At 38.2% G+C, this 26,318-nt stretch overlaps 1 protein-coding gene across 1 annotated transcript in view; it reads left to right on the top strand.

The window, feature by feature from the left end:
* Nucleotides 1-259: 259 nt before the first annotated feature.
* Luzp2 (leucine zipper protein 2) overlaps nt 260-26,318 on the top strand; it is a 372,256-nt gene continuing 346,197 nt past the window's right edge. Inside the window, exon 1 of the mRNA XM_032893527.1 lies at nt 260-395. Within this exon, the coding sequence (XP_032749418.1) occupies nt 334-395 (62 nt within the window). The 5' untranslated portion in view covers nt 260-333. The remainder of the gene's footprint in view (nt 396-26,318) is intronic.

Below are 26,318 nucleotides of genomic sequence, written 5' to 3'. Positions count from 1 at the left end.
GGAGATCCGCTCCAGTGCGCACGGGAGTGACCAAGTACAGCTGGCTACCAGGGCAGCGACCTGGACGCGGGTCCTTTCCTCCTCCCGCGGCTACACCCGCCCTGTGCGCTTTGAGCACAGCGCTGGACTATCCCGGCAGGGCTCCCGGGTGACATCACTCCTGAAGATACTCGCACTCTGGTCCTTGCCTTTAAGAAGCCTCTATCCGTGTCTTTGTGGGTCTCTGAAGAGGGCTCCGAGCTTCGGGGGTAGAGAGCAGGACGCTGAGCAGCAACTGACCAGAGGAAGCAAAGGAGCAGGGTCCAGTGGAGGAGTACGCGAGCTGGCGGCGACATGAAATTCAACGCTGCACACTACCTGCTGCCCCTGCTGCCAGCACTTGTCCTCAGCACCAGGTGAGTCCAGGAGCATGAGGCCCCAAGCCAGGAGGCTGCGCTCCTCTGGGGAGAGGCACCTCCCACTTAAGCAAGATGCTAGCTGAGTGATTAAGATTCAGAATCCTTGGATAGAGCAGAGACCGTCTATAGTTCCCCTAGTACCCTGGAAAAAGTACCAGGGTTGCTTTCTTATAGGGACCAAGTGCTTCCCTTCAAAGAAAAAGGAACCTACCCATCCCCAACTCCCGCGGAGCCTGGTAGTCAGGAACAGCGAACAGGCAGAAGTAGGACAGCATAAAGAGGAAGTAGGGAGAGAAGGGAATTTTCCCCAGAGTGCGTGTTTACATTAGACCCCTCCTAGTAGTTAGGAAACTCAGGACCCCTGTGAAGCAGATTCTAATAGTCAGGGAGCCAGAGAAAACAGAAGGTGCTAAGACTTGTACATCATCCTAAACTCCTCTGGTGGAGGTGGCCTGACTGAGATCTTGAGTGGGCTCGGTGGCAGGTGACTTACTTTGGCTGTATTTTGAGCAGGCTTCAGATGTAAAGTTATAAGACAGTACTGAAGCAGAAAAGAACCTAGTTGGAAACAAACAATCGGACACTGTGCTCCATCACTGGCCACTGATGAGAATTTCAGCCCCAGTACAGAGGACCTATTTTTAGAGGGGATTTCAAACGCGCTGACTGAGAAGTGCTTTGTGACTGCTGCTGAGGACCCAGTCTCAGAGGTGGTGATGGGTTTGCTTTCTTCTCCCACAAGCACAGCACAAGGGTGGCCTGTTTCAGTGCCTGGGACTGAATTTCTTCTGCATGCCTTGAGCACCCGACTGGCAGCAACCCCTTTCCCTTGGCCTCCATGAAATAAAATAACCCACAGGGTGGGGGTTCTTTCAAATCCGCATGAATGGAGACAGTATCGGATTGTATAACTCACTGAAAACAAAGTAGAAATACACACAAGTGTACAAGATTCAGAGAGAGAAAAATGAAGCAGGCTTGCAAGTTCTTAAAAGTAAGACGATGAATTCCGGTTTCTGTTTCTAATTACATGATTCTTCCAGGCCTGCCTAACCTAACTTTTCATACAGAAACTGTTCTACGTAGCTTCAAATATTGATGGATTTGGTCTTTCCTTGAACTTACAACCCAAGTGACTTTACCAGGCTAAAATCAAACTTGAATTTTAGTTCCTCTAAAGGCCTGCTTATTATTTCAGTGTATTTTCTTATGTTTGTAGAAGGAATCCACATTGCTTCCCAGTATTCATAGGACTTTCCTAAGTAATAAGCTCTTGAATAGCATGTTAAGTACTCACAGCCTAATAAAGTTTGTCTTTGGGTCCTGGCTATTTACTCTTGTCTTCTGTTTTAACAATGACTTCTGCTTTCTCTTGAAGATAGGACATGTCTAAAGTTTATACGTAAGTAGATGCCCCGTGACATATTCATTAAACAGTGAATGTAGGAACAAGGGAAGCCCAAACCTTCAGTGGCGTGAAAGACTGTAAGAATCTCTTGAGCCCCTTAGTCCATTTGCTTTTTAAAGCAATTGTCATTTGAATAAGCAAGCGCTATAGTCTCCACCCATTGCTTGTTAGTTCTATAATGCAAGGGCAATCAGCTTTCCTGTCTATGAAAGTCTTTATTTCTATAGATACTTTTAATACTGAAAGTTAACACATTTATTACAAAATGTTAAGTTCTTCTGAGTTGAAATTAGATACACACATTCTTCAGCATTAGTATTTTCATTTTGCCAAAGAAAATATACAAGATGGACTTAAAGTGAATTTCTATAATTAGCAATCCATTTCCTTAGCTGTTCTGGGTCAGTATATTGCACGAGATCCTAAGTTGCCTTCTGATGGTGAACAGATTGAAAATAAATGTGATGCTCTTAGTATGTCACTTGCTAGAAGAGAATGGACTTCATAGAAATCTCCCCTTTCAGTAATCAGAAGTTCTTAGAGTAGTAAGACACTCATAAAGGTTAAAACCCAAACTGTAAAGCTCTGTCAAGACAGTTGCATTAGTCAGGATGGACCTGACGTACTGTGGAGCATCGTGGTGTGCCTCAGTCACACCACCTGTGACAGGGTTTCCTGTTAGCTGACAGTCTTGGTGGTTCTTTCTGTGAGGCAGTTGCATTTCACATGCTTACACCCTTGGTGACTAAATACACGTAGAATTATAATCGCCACTTGTTGACTCTAAAGTTCCTTTGAAAGTATGGGAAATGTGAAGCTGAAACTCTTGATATGCAAGCACACACACACTCGGCCACGTGTCTCTCTGTGTAGAGCTCCTCAGAGCTGCTTAATTCTTCTGCAAGAAGCCTGGTGTTCACCTCTCTCCTGAAGTAAAAGAATGACTCCCTTGAAACAGTTGCTGTAGTTGAGGCAAGACAGTGCTTGAGAGTAATGTTCTGCTACAGGGGTGGCGATTCTCAGACAAGTCTGCCTTTTAAATAGGAAGGACTGACATCTGTCTCTTAAGTTTGCTCTCCCCTTTTCTTTATAACCAGTCATCACATAGACATCAGATAGATATCCCATGATCCCATGGTCATGAACAGTAGCAAAAATCCTGATTTAGACTTCCTTCTTTTGTTCGGAAAGAAATCTGAATGTACACCTTTAACAACTGAAAAGTGCTTTCTTCTGTTTTCCTAGTGAACCCCATGGAGTTAAAAAAGAAAGAGGTTAATTTCCTGCGTTGTTTAGAAAGCACATAGAAGTTCAAAAACTATAGTCAAGCTAATGATTTGAAAATGTACCTAATACAAAGATCCATTTAACGTGTACACAAATGCTTGTGGTCAAAGAACACTAATGCATGAGAAGGTTGAATAGCTTTGGAATAGAATGATTGTACTTTTCAAATAGTTTCATTCTGCAGGAGGACTAAATTGCTATTCCAAGGCAGTATGTCGAGTTCAGAAAGAGGACACATAGGGACTGAGAAAATGGGTGGAAGAACATTTCTCCCTGAAAAGGAACCATGGGGTGCTGGAGGAGGCTTGTGCTTCAGCTGCTAGACCTTAGTTCTTTTATGCAGTGTCCATGCCCCTGATGCCTTTGGATTATGAACTTCCAAGTAGCTTGAGATGGAGTAACACATAGCAGGGAAGGAAGGAGTGAAAGCCTCCCAACATCTGATGGTTTCTATCAGGATGTTTGGTTACTGTCCTCCCAAAAGGACTCACCTGTGACATCTCCTTGGGCCCTCGATCAGTAGTTATACCAGATGCTTACATTTCCAGATGATACTGTACACTATGATAGGTTCCCATTTCTTCTGAGTCTTATTCTAAACTTAAGATGAAGCCATTGTGAAGGTAAAAGGAAGAGAGGACAGGAAAACTACAAACTCAACAATACACAAAAAGACTTTTGAGGAAATACATTTGATGTAAGAAGGAGTCTCACTTTAACTGTGATGAAATGGTGAGAGGTACTATGAGTTTCCCACTTAGCTCCTTCACACACTAAGACTTGTATCATTCTGTAAATGAATCAGAGAAGTGTCTGTAACAGAAGTCTGTGAAAGAGAATGGATTTGCTTCTGAGGCTGCAGTTCCATCTCTAAAATCCTGTATCACTCTTTAAAGTGTCATTTTTTAGAGAATCTTTGTAGATCACATTTTCTTTATGACCAGTGGCAATGACAATTCAAATGTTTATATATTGACTGTGCAATTTCACCAAAGCAAAATATATACGATTGAAACTTGACTGTCCAACATGGAATCAGAAGATGCCTGATATTTCTGAGGCGTTAAGTAACATTTCTTCATGTATGATTTGTGGATTCAGATGTGTAACTGTTTCTGAATCACTGTTAGAATATTTGCTAAATGTCAGCTTAATAGACAAGGCTTGATTATTTAAGTCATCCAAATAATAGGTAGTATTTAAAAAATTTCCTTGTAAGTTCATATAAGCAGATACATTATGAATTTATATTCATTATTTTAGTATTGTCCGGGATGATTTTATTTACACAATATGAGAGTGCTGTCAGTCACTCAGCACCTGCGTCATTTGGCCAGTAAAGTAGATTAGTTATAACTACATATCTTCTACTGAGACATTCATACAAATTTACACAAATTGAATAAATGACAGCAATAGTTTTATATAAAGCTCCACGTGTAAATCAGGAGTCATTAAACCACACCATTTCATAAGTTTCAATTATATGCTTTCCACTTACTCAAGGTTAGAAGTATTTTATCTTCAGTCTCAACATCATGAAGATATTGCTCATCCTCAAGTGCAGATTTTTTTAGTGAGGCAAGTATTACTAATCATATAACCAACCAAACAAAGTTAGTGTAGAGCCAGGACTAATACATGAAAAAAGTTTAGAGTATTCTGTGGAACAAAGAAAACCCTGTGACACTGTTTTCAACTCCTAGAAATGTTTTCACGAAATTCTTTTGTACTGAGAGAAAAATAAAGTAAACCTCACATGCAGATCAGTTGAATGGTCTCAAGTTAGCAAGACACTCCTGTTATCTAACAGGAAGAATGATAGAGAAAAGGAATCATAGGGACGGTAAATGTGGTTTGGTATCTGGACCCCTGGTCTCAAGATTGTTCTGCTGTCGCAGCATCTGGTAGGTTCTGTGTACATTGCTAAACATTATGAAAATTAGAGGTATTTACTTTAATCACGTAGAATGTGATTTAGCACAAAAGTGTATATGTACTTACTTGGGCTTCTATTTATGATGTAATACACATACAGTGTATAAATTATATCAGATCAAAGCCATGAGCATGGGGGTTAATGAATAACTAAGATAGGTTGTTTGCACCTCATGGGTAGATATAGAAATTTGTCTGATTTCTTTTTTTACTGTTTATCGATTTCATCATCCATTAGCAATATTTTAATTTTATAAACAATCAAAAATTGTAGACAAATGTTACATGAAGAAATAGTTTATATTATAGAAAACATTTTTAAAAATAGTAATGGGAAAGAAGCTGACTTATTCCATGCCTGCTGGGTTCCTACTGTGACCAATGTACAAGGCAGCTTTAGAGCTACAGTGCGCTTCTTAGTCTACATATATGGTTCCTATATATATTCCTATAAATAGCTATGCTTAAAAATAAACATGAAAAATTTATCCTTTTTCCAGACTACAAATCTCTTGAGTTTGTGTTTGTTTCCAAAAACATATGTCATGTGTGTACACTATCGAACAGGAAGTCATGTGTGAGCAAGAGGAAGTAAAGTGTAGAGATCATGTTAAGCCTGTGACCGAGAGAAGACATTCACAAAAACTTATATAAGCTTTGTTCCATAAGTAAAGAGAACACAGAATTATTGACAGTAAATGACTTTTCTCAGACACAAAGTGAAGGTCAACCAAATGGTCAACACCTTCTGCAAATGAACTCAAACACTGAGAGATGTCATTAGACCAGGAGTGGGGTCTGCACTGCAGTTGTGTCTAATTTGTTTTCTGTTGCTTTGGAGTGCTTTAATCCCTTCAAGTGTACTTTAAGGAGTCTTCTGTTGGGAGACAAGCTGCAAATAAAGACTCTGTTTAGTTCAAACCTCTACATTTCACAAGAGGGAAAATTGAGGCTTAGAGTAAATGAGATTTCTCTAAGGCTTCGGAGTGAAATTCTTTTAAGACAAACCCCAGACCTTCCTAAAGGGTTTCCTCTAACATGTCAGTCTGCTCAACAAGTTTCTTTTCTTATCAGGAAACATAAGAACAACGTGTTCCTTCAATGCATTAGGAGGATCCTACTTACAGGGAAATATAAAACAATATAAAAAGGGATATCTCCAACCACATGCAACTGTGAATCACAGAGGTTATAGGCAAAGGGAATTACAGCAGAGAAGAGTCCATTCCTGCTGTGTGCTCAGTTAATTTTAGAAATGAATGCTGGCCCTAAACTACCCATGGTCATCTGGGTAGTTGTTAATGATTTTCAGTGCTGCACACAATTAACCTTGAAAGACATGGTGACTGTTGACCCTTATGCTCTAATGTAAAGCATTGTTTTTGAAGCAATATTTTTATGATATCAAAATCTGATCATCGAAACTACTTTATGCAAATGTACATCCTAGAAATTTGAGAAACTATTCCTCATGGGTTAAGTCTATAGCAGTAATATCAAGATTGACTAATTAAAATATATTTAAGTGTATCTTAATGTGTAGCATGTAGCTATACCCTGTCTTTTGGGAAATGCTAAGGTAGGTTTGCTTAGGTAACAAATCTGGTGTTCAGATTAACATATCTCAATGAGTAACATGACATTTAGCAAGTTATTAAAACTGAAAATAAATACATTTATCAAATTGACTTCAAAATTCTTGACCAGTAAAGCCCAAATGACAAAATTATAGCCTAATTTATGTTAAAATTGTGCTCAGGGGGAAGAAATGGTGTAGGGCTTTGATAGGGATGTGAAATAAACATATCTGTTAGGCATACTGCACATGAGAGAGCTCCTGTAAAGAAAATATTGGACTCTAGATTCTCATCAGTTGGATAATCAAATAACTAAAGATTATGGGCAGTGAGTCTCCCACCTTGACCTTCTTTTCATTTGTACATCTCTTGCTTTGAAAATCATGTGAGGACTTGGTACATTGCCACACCAGGCTTCAGCAGTCCAACTAAGTAAGATGTCAGTAAGGATTAATGAAGATTTTCTTCATGCCTCCTATGGGGACTGAACCTTTCTCCAGCCAAGATGAGGATGAGAATTCCTAATGTTCATAATCTCACTTAAGGTATCCTCCTAGGGTCAAGAAGCACTTACTTATTAGTGATGGGGTCGATGGTAAAAGGAACCGTGATCTCTGCTCTATTATATGGAGTTAAATTCTAAAATTACAAAATCAGAGATTTAGAATCATGGGGATTTATAATGGCAAGTAACTTGTCTTTGCCACCTTCCTCTGGTCCATGGAAAGGTAATAGCAATGCCCCTCTCATAAAGTTGTCAAGAGGATTCATTATGATAATATATGCAAATCATAATGTCCAGCTGAGAGAAGTACAACTCAACACACAACCACCATTATTACATGATTAGATGTTTTGGCAAGGCGTATTCTACCAATGTGTTCTGCATTTTAGAAAGGGATCTTTAATATCAACCTTCTCTCACTACTATACACAAGGAAGCCAATCTTAATGGGAAAGAAGTTTAGAAGTTCAAGTCTACCTTGAACTGTGAAGACATTTCTTCCTTAGTTGTGAAGTAAACTATCTGGAGTACAGTACAGAGGCCAGTTATTTATCATCTTAACCAGTCCCATTTGGAAATACTAATTTAAATGTCCATTGTTATCCTCAATTAAAAAGAAAGCAGGGTAATATTATCCAGTTTAGGTCTAAAAGCTCCAAATTCTGTTGTTAAAAGAGTATATTCTATTAATGTCACATCAATAACTTCGAGGAGAGTTCATTGTTCAAGCTCACCTGATAATGTCAGACCCACAGAAATATATATCATCAGTGAGGAAAAGCAAACATACAGACAAGTCTAGACACAGTGAGAGCCCTGGAAGTGAGGGTCCTTGAAGTAGTTTCCTAGAGGCGAGGCCCCGTCTGAGTGTTATCAAATCATCCAGAAAAGTGTTGCACCAGAGAGCTTTTATAATGCTATGTGCATGGGAAAGAGAAGTTTGAATCAAAAGAAAAGTTCACAAACAGGGAGTCCTTCTGCCTTAGAAACACACAAATTCCTCTTTTCGCATGCTGAAGATCATTCCTTGCTGATCTTTGCAGTAACTAAGCCTTTGGCATTGGGTAGGAAATGGGGAAAAAATCTCTGCATTACAAAAGAAACTAGAAGACGTGTGAAAAATTGAAGTGACATGTTGGCAAAAGGCAGATATGGTTGAAAGAGCCGGTTATTATTGAGAGTCTAGCTCTTTTTCTTTCTTCCACAGAGAGAAATGTGAGCTCATTTGACAAGTAAGTTCACAAGAAAAGTAGGGGAAATTGCTCTTTTCCTGACACTCTAGTTTGGAACATTGTAGAAATATCTTGAATCCTTGCTTCTTAATGTTCTGTACAGATCTTTATTTCAACTGTTTACTTTATAGAATTGAGAATTGTGGACTACAGTCCAACCAGCATGACTGAAGATAAAGTCAGTCTCTGGAGTTGTCCCAAGTACTTACTTTCTATGACTTAACCCTTGTGGTTTAGCAATATTCACACTATGTCTAATATATACCTAGGGTGAGCTAGACGTAGAGAGAATTTAAATTATGTGCCCATCTTCTTCCAGATAGACAGTACTTGGACCTCAGTCTGTTGTTCTGAGACTCTATTAATAAAATCCCAATGCTATTTATAGAATCAAGTCTCCACATAAAGACACACATAGAACACAAACAAAATATGGAGGGAGGACAGTAAGGGGGATGTATAGGGGGCTACCCATATGGGGGAGGGGGAGGAGAGGGAATGGGGGCTTATGGACAGGAAACCGGGAAGGAGAATAACATTTGAAATGTAAGTAAAGAAATATATCTAATAAAAATTGTTAAATAAATAAATAGAATCATTCTAATAGCATACCAATGGGAGCTGTAGAGACTGCTCAGTAGTTAAGAACACTTGATGTTCTTCCAGAGGATCAAGGTTTAATTTCCAACACCCATATGGCAGCTCATAACCCTTTATAACTCCAGTCTCAGGGTACCTAGTACTTTCTCCTGGGCTCAAGAGGACCAGGCATGCATAATCATATATTTGGGCAAAATGCCACATTAAAAAGAAATATACTCCTAATAAGAATGCTGAAACTAAATGTTCTCGTGAGATGGAAGGATGGGTGACATTAAAATAAGTGAAAGAAATATGTTAGTTTGAAGACAGGACAAAATGAAGGTTTCATTAGAAATCCAAAAACTTCCAGGCAATTTCATCTTTCCTTTCCAGAAATATATGTGTGCTTTGATGAATGTTTCTCAAAATATACTCTTCACTGTGTGAGAATGAGCATCTCCTGGGGTGAATCTGAAAGAGACAGATCCAAGCTCCTGTATTGGGCATATCAGATCAAGACTCTAAGGAGAGGGCAGTGGATTTCTATCTCAATGTGAAACCTCCTGTAAATATGAAAATCTAGAAATCACAGCTTCCAAATTCAAAGCTTAGAACTCTTTGAGTTCACTGGCATTAATTAAAAGAGAAAATTTCCTTTCAAATCAGGGGACTTAGTTAGTCTGAGGCAAAAGTCGCACTGTTTATCTTGTATAAGCACATGGGAATTAGCACAATCAACAATATGGAGGCAGCAATACCCAAGACCTGCACATGCACCAGAATCATGTGATTGTGTCTTCTTGACACAGGACATCTGGATGTTCTTATCAGGCACTTGTAATTTTACCCTACTGAGCACAATCTCATTCTGTCATCGACACAACTGGTTTTCATGCTGGGGAAAACATTTTCTGCAAGAATTTGCCGAATTAAATAGCAAGAGAAATCCTTCTTAACCTTTGTTTCTTATTATCCTTTTTGTCTGCAGTATTCATTTTCTCCTTTTGTGTTGAAATAAAATATTATAATGCTATAATTTATGTACTGATTATGCTCAACCAAGTTAATCCTCACAGTTAATCTCTGAGGTGGTTCCTGATCTTGCCCTAGATTATAGGCAAGGAAGCTGCAGAGCACAGGGATGGGATTGATCACTTTTATAGCCAGTCTTAGAGCCAATGGTAAATTCAAATCACAATGATATTGTTCTCATGTGCTTAAAGGGTGACTGTGATCCATGCTGGTAAACCAGTGGAATGACTTTGCATTGAATTTTCATCATTTTATTATCCTGTTTGTTTTTCCCAAAAAAAAACCATGAAATAAAATAATAAGCTAAAATGGCTAAAGGATATAACTAATAAAGGAAGAAATAAAAATAGAGAAGGTTTTTGCAATAGTTTCTACCATGCCTATTAAAATGGCAGAAGATTCTCTCCATAATGTTTATTTTACTCTATTTCTATTGCAAAAGAAAATTGCTATATAATAGTAAAGACTAGCTTTTTCACATGTGGCTTGTTTTGTTAAACTGACGATGATTGTAATGACCCCCTCTCTGAGTACAGATGCTGCCCTACATTAACCATGGGGTTTGTACAGGGCTGTGACTTTCATGTCTCCAATTCTTAAGTCCTGCTGGTGTGATTTTTGGCAGTGCTAAGAGTCAAGCAATAATTCTTAAAACAGCAATTTTTTTGTTATTTGCTATGTGTAATGATTTTCCTCTGAATTTCTCTTGGGTTCATGTATTTAATGCTTCTCCCGTACTTCGTGGAATCCTTACCTTATAGATTAAGATGTTAAGTATCAGAGAAGTTAGTAAATTTAAGGTCACAAAATTAATAAAGAGCTGCAGTGTGAACCCATAATTTAATGGGCATAAGCAGCAAGGTTGGAGTGCCAAGATAATAATGGTTATCCATAAAATGTGTGTGATTTACATTCGTGGAAAATAAATCAGAAACAACGGGCTGATGGGAAATGTATGCAGAGTGGTAGGAACAGGCACCAATGCCAAGACTCAGGACATACAGGGTTCAGTGTTTCTCCCATTTAGTAGGAGATTTCACCTTTTATCTCACACGTGTGGAAAGTGACAGATTTGTATATAGTTTAGCTCAATTTGAGCCTGAATACTCTGTGCAAAACAACAATAGCAGTAATATTAATCTCAGCAAACATTATAGCTGCAAGATACACATGAAGAAGCCTAAGAACTCTGGAGTTGCACTTCTACTAATGACCAGGAGATGGCATAGGAATGCATTATACTCTTCTATGCTTGACTTAACCCATTATAGACTTGACACATTATTTCCAATGTTGATTTTTGTAAAGTTTGGTTCCAAATACAAACTCTTGACATGGACTTATGTACTGTATACACCCATATAATAAGCACAGTTGTATGCTTGAGGATGTTGCTTAGCGGTACAGTGTGGTCAGATTCCTGGATTCTATCCCCAATAACAGTCCCCACATAAAATAATACAGAATAAGCTGTATGTTATACAAAAGTAAAGTGTGTGTATGTGTGTCCGTCCATCCGTCTGTCTGTCTGTCTGTCTGTCTCTCTCTCTCTCTCTCTCTCTCTCTCTCTCTCTCTCTCTCTCTGTGTGTGTGTGTGTGTGTGTGTGTGTGTGTGTGTGTGTGTGTGTGTGTGCCACATTCAATTTCTACTTTTATGAGGCCATTTTTGTGATGTGTTAATCAGATTAATTCCATTACCATCTGGATCATTTCCCATGTTTGCCTTCCTTCTTAAGGGGCAATGTGCATAAAAATTTAATACTGTGCCAATTCCCCCAAATACACTGTATCTTAGATTCATTACATCAAAGTATTTCTTAATGAAAGCCTTAAAGGGTAGTGGGAATCTTGTGAGGGGTATATCGTACTTTTTTATATTTTAATTTTAATATTTCATGCACAGCCATACAGATTCACACTGCACACATTCATACAGGAATTGGTAATGATCTCATCTTGTAGATGAGAGGACTGCCAATGGTGACAGCTGCATAGCACAAATGTCAGCTCTGAGTTCCACTTTTGTGACGTCAAATTTGCTTTGGATATAGACAATTGGTGAATAAAGAGACCAAATTGTTTCAAATTGAATCCTGTATGTCACAGTAAGAAGCAGAGACAAACTTATGGAGCACAGATCATTCTGGGTTTCATCATGGTAACTTCTTAGGTTCATATTTTAAGGTGAAACAAAGGTCTCTATTCTCCAGTATTAAACTGAACTGCACTATACATTGCTGGGTGTGTTTGGCAATCTGGCTGTGGTCATACATTTGTTTTCTATCCATTGATAAATTGAGGTCAGAACCTGCTTCTATTCTCTACCTAATTAATTGGTTAAAATACAGTTTGGTAAAGCTGTTAGCAAATCTCAACCTATAGTTGCTTTAATAATATATATTGTATATATTATATATATTAATTTCTTTCTCATAAACTTCAATATGAAATATAGAAAGTAAAGCACTAATTAGTTCTTCATGGTTGGAAAATGGGCAATCAAGTTGCTCTACAGCTCCCACGGGATTGAGATATTTCTCCTTCTCCTTCCTACCAAATGTGTATACACATATACATTGTCCTTAAAATGATGGCAAGCACTCGTGATATCCCCTATCACCTCAGGGCCAAACTGGTATTCATTTAACAGACACCATCCTTTAACACAAACTCATAGTGGGTACTAGCACACTTGGTGTTCCCATTTCCAGCCAAGCCCTTAATAATCTACATGTGCCATTCAACAGTTTTCACTGTTGGCTTGGTGTTGGGTGGTTTTTCAACAATTTAAATAAAACATTTTTCCTAAGATTACACAAGGCTTGGCTGTGGTATTCAGTGGCCTAGGTATATTACAAGTATTTTCAGTCTAAAGGAAAATTTTATCACAAGTCGAAGTCTGTGTGTGTGTGTGTGTATAATGTTTAATGTTTTATAAATTAAATATTTTAATTATAAATTGTTGAGTTAAAGATTTTTTAATTAATTATTTAATAATTAACTGTTTTATTATTAAGCACTATATAGTGTTTAATGCCTCTGTTGATAAAGGTAGATATATTAATATTTGCATACTTGCATAAACATGCATTTCTGCTTTGTGTTTCTAATTGTAGGGGAATTTTTAAAGCATTTCTGGGCTCTTATAAGCTGTATGCTACAAGCAAAGGCCACAGAAGAATAGAATACATAGAATAGGTGTACCACAGAAGATCATTGAATTAATTCCATCGCCACCAAGTACACACTAAGTTCTGGGCAGAAATAAGTGAATTTTTCTTTCTGGACATCAGTAACCTTTGTGTCTCTGTGACCCTTCAGAGAATGAACATAGACAGTGGTTATCCCAGAGAAGGACAGAAAGGTGATGGACTGGGAAAATAAGAGTTTACCAACAGAATGTTAAGTGGAGGAACAAGCATGGTCTGAACTGAGGAAGTGTTTGATGTGTGCTAGAAATGTGCCTTGGGCGAGTACAGTCAGGATTGGCTGTGGGCTATAATAACAAGCTCAAATGGCTAGGGAATAGCGTAGTGTTATGGAGGCAGAATGTTTTAAAGATGAGTGGTGAGCACTGCCCTACTCATCAGACATGTACAATATCACTGGTGTGGAATACAGAAAGGTTGTTTCTCTTCTTTTTGTTCTGTCAATAAAAATGACAAACTGGCAGAGGCATACAGGGAATAAAACCATAAAGGCAGACAGAAAAGAGCTGTCTCTTATTCCTCATCCATAGAATAATATAATGAGAAGAATGGTATGTTCTTTTATCCATCTTGCTATAACAAAGTTTCTGAAGCCAGACACCTTAAAAAGCAAAAACAATTTATTAGGTCATGATTTTGGGAGACTTTAACTTCAGCATTGTGCATCTGCAATGGTTCCATTTCTGGTGAACTCTAACTGTGAATGACTTCTTGGAAAGTACATGAACAAGAATTATATTCTCTTACTACATTTTAATGTCCTGAGTAACATGATCACTAGCTAAGAATGACTCATTGGGCCACTAAAGAATAACTTGACCATTGTTTGGCCTATAATAAGTTAATACATTAAAATAATATTTACTAAGAATCTACAAAGGCCAAAAAAGTCTAGGAAATAACTTTAATTGCCTGGGATCTGAGATTTAACCAAGGCCCTTCATAAAGGGAGCAGCCATCTGAAGAAAAGAGAATTCATTACTTTAGGAAATAAGGAAGAGAGAGCCATGAGAGATACCACAGAAGTAAATGACTGTTAGATTTAGCTTCTCTCGAAGCTAAGAGGTCTTTCAGTGCACATTTTTGTTTGAGAAATAAAATCTTGGGAAAATGTCAACTTGTGTAAAGGCATTAAGGTGAAGTGTTAGTAATGACACTCCCCAATTGTCTATGGCTGTTATTGGTCTGACTGATATGCAAGGAAAAACCACAGATCCCTACTTAAGGGTGGGTTTGCATCTGTGGTATAGTTTGAGATCAAAGTTTCATGAGAAGTGTTGTCTATGCAAGCTGGCCCTAGCAGAGGAGCCCGCCCACGCAGAAGGGGTCTAGCTCAGGCAAAGGCTTACCTAACAGAGGTGACCCACATGAGGCTAAATGTCAGTCTTTCATTTTACCAGTTATGCAGTCTTGGATGGTCTGTGGATGTTTATTTTAGGTGTATTGGAAAAATAACCAATTGAAGACATGTTTCAAGGAATAACAAATATGTTTTAAAAAACCAACAACAAAACCACTTTTACTTTCTCGAAATAGTCTATGTTTATTTAGCATTGAATTATATGTGAATGCAAAATAAAAAATGATTTATTTGTAAAATTATTAGTAGTAATAGCAGTAGTAGCTGTGAATGTGTGTGTGTATACATGTATGTATGTGTGTATGTATGTATGTATGTATGTATGTATGTAGTATGTATGTGTATGCGTGTGAAGGAGAGGTGTATAGGACTCTGCAGGAGGTAGGAGGTCACACTGAGGTCAGCTCTTTTGTTTTCTACTGGGGTTCCAGAAATCAAACTCAGGATATCAGGCCTGTGTAGCATGTGTTTTACCTGTTGAGCTGTCTCACTAGCCCCATCAAACTATTCATGTGAGATGTGTACAGATCTTACATAGACACAATATGTAAAACTGTGTGACCATTCAAGACAGAAAAGATTTTGAGACCCTGCATGGGCTCTAAAGCATACTTATTGTCCTGTTTTCTTCTTTGTTTTTTTCTCCTTTTCCTTCTCTTCTCTTTCCATCCTCTCCCATTCTCTTCTTCCTTTACCTCCTCTGGATCCTCTTCATCCTCCTTTAAATTGCTTAGGTTATTCTCTGGCCTCAGCCTTCCTTCGGAGTGCTGGGATTGCATGCTTGAATACAAGGATGTACTTCATCATTTGAATTTTAAAACGACAGTGTAATTGTCTCTGAATATCAGAAACTAAATTAATACATTTTCTATGAGGTTTTTTACTGACTTGGGAAACAGTAGGATTATTGTAAGGAAATGATTCTTTAAAAATGTCTTCCATATTTCATATGTATTACTAAACAAATATTCTTAATACATGAAAATAAAACTATTATAGCACTTATGGAATGGCTATTCTCTTATTTAATTAGTTCATTAATTTAATTTATCTCTCCTAATGCACAGTTAAGAGACTTGTATTAACTAGCTAGTTAATGACAGGATATGAACTTAAGCCAAGGACTGCAAAAACCTAACATTTAAGTTCCTTATCATTGGATTCATATATGTTAAATATCTTTCATTAGTTGAGAGAAAAAAATTTGACTTTCCTTCCCCTGACACTTCTAAAATCATAATTTTAGTGAATACAGAATACGATCCTAAAGACATCCTTTCTATCGGTGGTCAGTGAAAACTCTAGCCCTTTCTTTGCTTTGAACAAGAATCTGGAAATGGACTAAATGAACTAAAGAAAATGTTTGTTGAATGTGTTTAATAGAGTTTTGAGTGTATTAAGTTGGTGATAGGAGCCTCAAGTGGATAGTGGATTTTATTAAGAATTTTTCTATTTAGTCCTCAGAGTATTTGGTTTTCTTCAATAGGTGGCTTGCTGCAGCAACTGCAGATGCCAGGAAATCTTACAAATGCTTTATTTTTATTTCATTTCTTTAGTTAATCACATTCCTCGGCTTTTAATTTTACTTCAGAAGCTACACATCTATGCGACTTTTTAGGCCCTAACAATAAAATCCCTACTATCAGGAAATCTTTAATTTTCGAGGAATTTGAATTAGAGGATTTTGGAGTCCTGAGTCCTCATAAGTGGGGAGTCTGGTAGAACAGCGGCTGTGAGATTGCAGTGGGATTATCACCAGCAGAATGAAATGAGTAGCACTTGCTACTCCACTTACTAGTGTACTACTGGAAATGGAATGGCCATCCGCAGAAAGGGAAGGCAGATCAAACTCAGGCATAGGGATAGCTATGTCTGTGATTGGATTTGAACAGCATTATGAAGTTATCCCTGCAAGACAAACCAGGTGTGATGATGGAGTTTCTGCCAGAAGCAGCACATATATAAGGAGCTAGCAACCTTTTTGAATATGCCCTGCAGAGTGTGCAGAAAGTTAAGTTTCTGTAAGTTGCTGATTAACTGCAACAGAACTCGTAACCCTGGAAAGGGAGTTGGAATATTTGCTCCTCAGTCTCTCTCACTTGCATTGTTCCTGCTTGTGCCTTACTCATCCATGTTGAGGTAAGTAGAATGAGTCTGTTTATATAAGAATTGGAATCTCGGCCAGACTAGGTTTAGGAAACCCTGATACTGCAGCTTGATGGCTGATAACTCAGAAAGTTGGGGGGGGGTTGTTTTGTTTTTTGTTTGTTTGTTTTTAGTCAATACAAAGCTCACTAGTAAACAATCCCAAAAGGATAATCTCCATCGGCAGAATAACAAACCCACCCATGGTAAACAGGAAAAATGATGGCATGCCGATGAGTTTATTGCATCCCACACTACCACCCAGATTTCCATGCACTAGTTACTTCTTTCTGAGTGGAAAGACAGGCACACTGCTGAATGAATTTGCTCACTCCTGTTAGGAAAAGAATAGAAAATAAATCTTTCAGTAATCATTAAGTTGACTTTTCTCAGGAAATCTGCCCAGGGAATATAGGTTCTTGATTGCTCATTCCCCATTTTCCTTACTGCAATCATTGGTGCAACACTGCAGAGAACATTGGGAAAGAAGCCATTGAAAGGCATCCTGCGCCCAGGGGAAAGGAACTAAGCCAGGGAGGCCTTTTTCTGGATAGTTTCTTCTTCTTCTTCTTCTTCTTCTTCTTCTTCTTCTTCTTCTTCTTCTTCTTCTTCTTCTTCTTCTTCTTCTTCTTCTTCTTCTTCTTCTTCTCCTTCTCCTCCTCCTCCTCGTCCTTCTTCTTCTTCTTCTTCTCTTCTCCTTCTCCTTCTCCTTCTCCTTCTCCTTCTCCTTCTCCTTCTCCTTCTCCTTCTCCTTCTCCTTCTCCTTCTCCTTCTCCTTCTCCTTCCTTCTTCTTCTTCTTCTTCTTCTTCTTCTTCTTCTTCTTCTTCTTCTTCTTCTTCTTCTTCTTCTTCTTCTTCTTCTTTCTTCTTCTTCTTCTTCTTCTTCTTCTTCTTCATGTGTGGCTTTATCTTCCTGAGAAGAGACAAGACCAAGGTCATCTCTAACCCAGCTCAGAATACTGTGTTTATAGCACATTCTGCAATTATCAATATATTGGACCATATCTTCATTTTATGATCCAGAAAGAGAGATGAGTTAAATTGCTCTAAGACCAAGTATAGAAACAGCCTAGAGTCAGCAAGTCCCTAAGAACCAAATTGGAAAAGGTAAAGCACAGGAGCTAACCCCTAAATTAAGCTGAAATAAAGTCTATGGTTCAGTATTAACACTGAGGAAGGGGGTAAAATTATAGGGTTGCTTGATGGTACTATCACAGAGTCACTCCTTACTTTCTTAAAAAGAAATAGCCAGAGATACCCAAGTTATAATCAGGTCATAATAAAAGTAGCAATTGTTATTCTTTAAAAAAAGACAAACAGCAGGAACAAACCTCAATTGGCCTTTTCGCTGCCTAAAATCTTCACATAATTACTTTATTCTTTTAGCAAATATGTAAGATTCGCTTAATTGATTGGAAATTTACATTCTTATACCACCTAAGTGATACATATAGGAGAGTTAGACATCTGCCTTTCTGTGAGCAGACTAAAGAAAAATCTAGGTTCTTTTCTGCAATCCTTGCAAGCTTGCCCTGGAAGTGAGAAAGTGCGTGGTCCTGAGGGGCAACCATTTGCACCTGTCCATTTTGAGGAGATAATGTAAATGATAGCTGCCTTGTCAACTTACATTTCTGCCTCCATCCAGTGACAACAATTCTTCAATTCTTGTTTTTTCTTCTTTCTTCTGTTGCTCTCTTTTTCCTTCCTTTCTTTTTTCTTTTTTCCTTCCTTCCTTCCTTTCTTTCATTTTGGGGTACTCTAGGCAAAAATTATGTACACATCCAATCTTGGTTGCATTGCTCACTTTGAAGAGGAGGCAGGCACTCTCCTCTATGTAGTCACCAAGTCCCTTGCTGGTGAAGATAAATCCGTGACCTAGGGATCAGGGGATTTTACTTAACCCCGGTTACCTGTTTACATCTAGTTACTTGGTTACATTTCAGTACCTCTTAACACTTTGCACGGGAAGTGCCCCTCATAGGTTCCTGTGTGTTAAACTTACTCTTCAGCCTGTAGTGTTATTTTGGAAAGATTTTAAAATACTTTGGAATTGGGCAGTATTAGAGGAAGTGGACCTCTCAGGGTGTGCCTTATAAAAGATATATCCAATTCAGACTCTTATTTACCTCAGTCGCATGAGGAACTCCAACAGCAAATGTCATATATTTTGTCTCATGTTCTCTTCCATTGATGACGAGACTCCTCTGAAATCCTGAGTCAAAATAAATCTTCTTCTTGCGAGTTAGTTGTTTCTTTTGGTCCTAGACGCACCTAATAAGCATGTGCTGTCATCTCTATGTAGTCAGTAGCATCGATCTCATTTTCAGTACCACATGTTCAGGACCCATTGATAGAAACTCTGGCAAGAACCGTTTTCCCAAGTAATAAGTAATGAATTACTAATTGTAAATGAACATTCTAGAGGAACCATCTTTCCTAGCTTGAGAAATGCAATTTAGTGTTTTCCTTTCTGTAACTTTAGTCTTCCACAACCTTCCTTTCATGTCCTTTCATCATATCTACTCCATTATCCTTTCTCAGCCCTAATTTCTCCAGCAGAATCCTGTTTTTCTCCCACTTTCTCCAAGGCAGTCTGTCTACTGTCATATTTGGTTTGTTTTTAGCTGACTGCATTTGATTAGTGTTTCCTGTATAAAGACAGGTAAGCTGGTTATTTACTTGAATGGAGACAACGCATTGGTAATGTACCAGGCAGGCACGTGACTCCACCTCCCCGTCAATCATTAACTGTCTAGAGCTCCTCAAGCAGGGGTGAGGCTTTATAAGCCATGGTGGGATACTGACAAATCCTGCTTTGTGAAAGTCTCATGCAGTTAGCCACTATGGCTGTGAGCTCATGAGCCATAGCATAACGCAAGGCCATAGCCATATCATGTCCCCAGGCAGCTGTTTATAGCACTCTTTTGCATCCTCTAGACTTTAAACTCGTTCTGCTCCCCCCCTCTTCAATGTTGCCTGAGCCTTTTAAGGGGTGATATACAAATACTCTGTAGAGCTAAGCAATCACAATCAATTTTTCTTAACACGTAGTCTGCATTAACTCCAACTCACTACAAAAAGAAAGAAATATAACCATGTATAAAGATAGGTCCATATAATATTAAACCCTCTTCTAGGAGAATGTTCCATACATGGACTTTTGAATTGGTTTATAGTACCAGGTGTATGAATCCCTGTCATGCTATTATTGCACCAGAAATCACATCTTTCTCATTAAATTGGTAATGTAGCTTATCCAATTGGTAGCAGAGTGACAGCATTGATTACTTTTCTCTTGATGTAGCCTGCATAGCATCTCCCTTCACTGTAGAAGCTCGGCAGTAAGGACAGAGTTCCAGCCAGATTCCTCTGTATCCTCTATGCAAAGTGTGAAGAACATTCAGCAATAGGGTCTCAGAGCTAGTTCTGGTGGGTCACCTGAGCAAAGAAAATGGTCTGTTATACTTTTAGGGTAGTCTCTGGAACTATGCTTCATGAAAACATAACCTACCCTTGGCACCATGATTCTGTGTAATAATCAGTGGTTTGGGGAAGAAGTATTATCCATCCATACATTTTAGTTAACTTCCAAAATAGCAGAATTCCATATGTTTTGTCATTTATATTTGCTTTTATTTAATTTCTCCATCGTCTCATTTTGACCATTCCCCAGAATCGTCCCTGCTTAAACCTTTGCACTCCCAACATTGCTCTCTCTCTACTTATCTCGCATGAGTTCTATTGTACAAGTCTGCAACTGAATCCATCTCTTAGTGCCTAAACATCCATGCAGACAAGATGCTCTCCTGCGCACATCACTGAAATGACACCCATAAAATTACTCAGTCTTACCTTGTTTTGAAAAATTGGGGATACATCCTAATAATGTTTTATCCTCAAAAATCTAATGTTTTGGTTTCCAACTGAAACATAATACATTAGTAATACTTCTACTTTGGTCAGAATGTCTTTTAGGACAAAGCTTGATGTTTGGTATTTTCTCCATGCACGTGTGTGTGTGTGTGTGTGTGTGTGTGTGTGTGTGTGTGTGTGTGTGTATACATATGTACATGCTCTCACACATGTTTATGTCCATGTTTGTGTTCCTATATACAATAGGAACTGAGTTTCTGGATTATGGTGACTGTGTGGTCCCTGAATCTGCCATTTCTAAAGTTCATTTTCTAAAGAACTAGGAAAACCTATACAATTTTTCACGATTGCAAAAGTCAGGCATTTGTGTTTGCTTGATAGGAAGTCAGCTGATTCCCAAGTTTTAGGAAGTAAGAGTACTCAGATTCAAGGGCAGAGAATGATGATATCAAGGGGAGAGAAGTACTCTGTCATTCTTCCTCCTTCTGTTCTATCTGATCTGTCAGAATATTGAATAATGACTGTCCTTAATGGGAGCACCAGCTGCTTTACTGTGCTCACTGGCTACACGCATCTTCATGCACATCTTGAAATAATGTATTGCACACTGTCAGGACATCCATAATGCAGTTCACTTGGCACACAGAAGTAAGCACTGCGTATACCGTGTTTTAGTGGGCAATGGAACTACCTCTCTCTAAAGTCTCCTGAAGAGAACAGTCAATCCGAAACATAAGAATCTGTCATAAGTACTATCTCTCTAAAACATACCTCCATCTCTCAGACCTCAACAAGAATCTATTAAATGATGGTCTTAGTGGGCACAAAGAGAAATGCATTATGGTGGGATTTGTAGAAAATTTAAATTGATGGATTCCATATATGCCTATCAATAATATGTAAAGGATCTTTAAGGAAATGCATTCAGTAAAAGTTGAGACAGCAATGTTAAAGAAGCCACTTTCCAGTAACTGTGGGTTTGAATTTCATGGAGGAAGGATTGATTTAATAGGTAACAGTTAATAAATTGCCCTTTGCTCCCAATTTTCTTCTAAGAGGTTGTACAATACCCTAGTTTTCCACTAATAAAAAAACCTTTGACAAATAAATTATTACTTTTGTTCTGAAAGAGCCATCCCTAATTTGCTTCAGGTTTGAAAATGAATTTTTAAAGGATCTAATATTTTAGGACTATGTAACAGGATAGGGTTGTTTTTCTTTCCTAATACTTATTTCTAGTAAACAAACTGGAATACCCGACAGGAATATGCACCCAAAACTGTTATAAATGTATCAAAAGCAGAGTGTACATTCTGATACAGAAGAAAAGACTAATCCAGAAATGTCTATTCAAAACTAATACACATATGTCATATATTTTAATGAAATATATACATATATAAGTGTATATTACATTATGTTACAGTATTGAATAGTCCCTCTTACGCATTGCTAGTCTGTCTGCAACCTGCATTACCCAAGGTTTTCAGGGCTGCAGTGGGCCCAGCATCTATATGGTTAACTCTAGAGAGGAGGCCACAACACGTTTCAATTACTCAGCAGCCAGCCGGCTTATGGATTTAAATACATATGTGAGTGAGTACTGTGACTGCTGTAACATTTTAGGAAAGTAGACTTGTCTACAGCAAGGCACTTGTAGATAATGACAGCAGAATGCTAAAATGAAGCTGAGCATAGAATTTCTATGGCAATGTTGAAAAAATACTTTCCAAGGTTAAAGAAAGAAAAACTTGCTATGAGCTATGAAAACATATAGTCCACCTTCTTCATTAATCATGCCATCACTGTCCACCTCGCTCTTCACGCAAAAAAGCCTGCTGCCATGGAAGCCTCCGCACGTGGTTTAATTAAGAGGAAATATATTTGGAATTAGAAGTTTAATAACTCTGCTCCAGAGAAGCAGATCACAAAGAGCTAACAGCTGTTTGGCCATTCAAAGCAGATGGCTTGTTTCTTTATCTATTCAGGTTTCCCTTTCTGAAAAGACTCATCCTCTGCATACTGGAAGAGCTCATGCCATCAGGAATTCTGAATGATGAGACGTGTGCCTGCATGGATCACAATAGGGATGTGTTGTAGTATGCATGCCTCTACTTTCCGCGGACACGGAGCCTTTTTTGGTTTTTGTTTGTTTGTTTTTGTATTTAACTGAAACCCAAGAAGTTACATAACGCAGAGGACCTGTTTGCAAGAGCTTAATATTTGCACTAACTTGCCAGGAGGCTTCCTCACTGGTGAACTTAGATGGCAACAGGGATATGTGAGTACTGTGCAGAGACCACCAAAGAAGTACTGTGGTAAAAAGATGCAGAAGCAGAGGTCCATATCTTTAAGATTCCATCACGGCATATGACAGCCTTAGTCAGGCCACTAAGTTTCAAGTCTCTCTTAGAGTGTTGAACTGCCGTTTTGTTGGTGTTCTCTTCTGAGCCAACGCACTGCTTCACATATTGAACAATTACAGGATTATATGGTGGAAAGACAGGCCTATCGCTGTGGAGTCTGTGTTTGCCATTCTCTGACATCTGAGTGAGGAGCACTTCTTGGGTGCTCCCATGTCCTTTGTGGACGGTGTCTCTTCTCACGGGCTTCTTAGTACTTACAAAGCTTGGGTCGAAAGCCTGACCTACTCACCAAAGTAACTGCTTCTAAGGTGATGCGTATGTCATTACCAAACCTGATAATTCTACATTGGCTTTCAAAGAAGGCAGTGGTCAGAGGTCACACAAGCTTTTCATTGGACAATGAGAAGCCTCTTGGCTGTTAACTACATTTCAGGTATTCATGTTACTGACAATGACTGGAATGCTTCAAATATTTGTATTTTAAAGTACATTCACATTATGACTTAGATAATTAAATGAAATTGAAAAGACTTTTTACCCCCAATTTTTACAATCAGATGCTCACTAACTAGCATGTCTTATCTTGTTCCTATTAATCATATGGTAACATTGTAGGTTTTTTCCAAGATTATTTTATTTGTATTTACGTGTATGTGTGTGCATAGATATAGGCAGTATAAACACAGTCATATACATGCCTACAGAGGCCAGAAGAAGCATTTGATGCACTGGAGATGGAGTTTCAGATGCTTGGAAGATGGCAAATTCGAGTCCTCTGGAATAATGACTGTCTTACTTGCTAAACCTTCTCTCTAGTGCACCATATAATAATCTTAAAAGGAAATAATACTTCACTGATTTATATTTGATATTTAACATTCATTTTATATCATGGTGTCTAAGATATTGTCCCATACAAGTTATCGCAGGATAAATTATGTTACCATTTTTCTACAATGTTCTTTTGTTATAAGTTGCCTTTTAATTGTTTCTGATTTTAAGAAATGCCCATGTTCCTTACGTCCTATCTTCCTATATATGCTTAATATTGTACTTTCTTGTGATCTGCGGAGTTGAAATGAGTAACTTTATTTAAAGTCAAGTTTAATTTTTCAAAAGCAACGTGTCTGGTTTTACTAAGCAGGATGGAACTCACATTGAATATGCTCTTGGCATTTTATATACTAGAATATATCTGTGTAGATTTTTAGATGTCTGGGAGAATAGATCAATCCACACTTATTCAGTTGAAAGTAGAGTTTTAAATTATCTGAAGTAAAATGTCCTAATTACAAATTCCGGTGAACTGGAGACATTGGCAAAGTTTTCATTTTCGTCAAATTGTTTGTTTGGATTGGCAACTGAGCTCTAGTAAACAGCACTTACAGTCACATGAAACCATTCCAGAGGACTCGAAGTAAAACATTTTAATTAAGTGTTTCCCCCTCAACTCTCTGAATAGGTCCAGTGTTAATGATCTTACCATTTATGATAAGCCTACACCATGGCTTTGGAATGGATTCACTGTTTTCAACAAGAATCATAGCTTTCAGGGAAATCTTATGTCCTTGGGCATTGGAATACAAAATACTAGATAAAAGTAAAAAGTTTTAATCACATATTTGTACCAAATAATGCAATGTAAAGTATCTTAATGCAGTTTGGTTGTGTTAAGTCTACTTTTTTTTCTTTTTAAAAGGGATTCATTTTATTTTTAACGAAGAATACATGAATGTGTCTATGTGTGGGTCAGTGCACATGTAAGCACAGGTTCTCACACAATCCCATAGAAAGGTCTGGTCTCCTGGAGTTGGAGTCACAGGTAGTTGTGAACCACTTGACATAGGTGTTAGGAACTGAACCTGGGCATTCTGCAAGAATAGTATACAGACTTAACCCTCTTTTTTTTATTTTTCACTAGATATATTTCTTTACTTACATTTCGAACATTATTTCCCTTCCCGGTTTCCTGTCCATAGCCCCCATTCCCTCCCCTTCCCCTCCCCATATGGGTATTCCCCCTATACATCCTCCTTGTTGCCCCCCATATTCCCCTGCACTGGGGGTCCAACCTTGACAGGACCAAGAACTTCCCCTTCCACTGGTGCCCCAACAAGGCTATTCTCTGCTACATATGCATTTGGAGCCCTGGGTCAGTCATGTAAAGTCTTTCTGTAGTGGTTTAGTCCTTGGAAGCTCTGGTTGTTTGGCATTGTTGTTTTTATGGGGTTGCAAGCTCCTTCAACTCTTTCAATACTTCCTCTAATTCCCCCCAAGGGGGTCCTGTTCTCAGTTCAGTGGTTTGTTGCTAGCATTGATCACTGTATTTGACATGCTCTGGATGTGTCTCTCAGGAGAGATCTATATCTGGTCCCTTTCAGCATGCATTTTCTAGCTTCATCAATCTTATATAGTTTTGGTGGATATATATGTATATATATATAAATATATATATATGTATATGTATATACATATATATGTATACACACATATAAATATATATATATATAGAGAGAGAGAGAGAGAGAGACATAGAGAGAGAGAGACAGAGAGAGAGAGAGACAGAGAGAGAGAGAGACAGAGAGAGAGAGAGAGGCCACATGCATGTCAGGCTCTGAATGGCCATTCCTTTAGTCGTTGCTCTAAACTTTGGTGTCAGGCCTCCTTGAAAGTCCCGGAGTTAGGTGTGTCTCTAAAACATTGAACAATGAACAGTGAGGCTTCCTCCACTACCGCATATATGAATCTGAATTTAATTTTCCTTAAGCACAGCTGCTGTCCAGAGCCTGACTTAAAATAAGAGTCTACTGTTGAAGTTGATTTACTTGGATGCTAGAAACATTTCTGAATCCAAGCTGGCCAGTTTTGTCATTTCCTACCAAACAATGAGAATACTAAAGCTACTTGTCATCACAAAAAATTTTATTAAAACACTTTTAAGGAAAATAATTCATGCACACATAATACAGTGTGACCCCTGGTCCACAGCACCAATGTAAGAATGCACAGTCCACCTAGATAGATGGCAGGTCCCTGTGGTACCTGAAGCTGCTGAGAAGCATGATGCTAGTAAGGATTTTCTTTATTGACAAATGATCTTCTTTAGGAAGAGTCCATTCTATTGACACTGAGCCATCGAATTGAAAAAGTTGTTTTTCTTCTTTCTAATTAGGAGCCCAAATCTCTTAGAAGGAGTATAGATAATACCATCAACCCTTTACCTAATGTCCATGACACTGAGAAACATGATTTTTGTCAATCAGAAACTGCACTGCTCAGAATTCAGATGATGCCTTGTCTTTTATTCCTGAGCATCTGAAATGGAAGCAGTAGATATCACAGTCCTAAGAGAGTGGAATACCCCTTAGTTATGAGGTGCTTAATGGAAGAAGTGCAGATGGAAAGG

The sequence above is a fragment of the Rattus rattus genome, chromosome 2 (genome assembly GCF_011064425.1).
Source record: "Rattus rattus isolate New Zealand chromosome 2, Rrattus_CSIRO_v1, whole genome shotgun sequence".
NCBI classification, from domain to species: domain Eukaryota; kingdom Metazoa; phylum Chordata; class Mammalia; order Rodentia; family Muridae; genus Rattus; species Rattus rattus.
The sequence above is the reverse complement of the archived record's forward strand: the minus strand, read 5'-3'. Positions and strand labels throughout refer to the sequence as shown.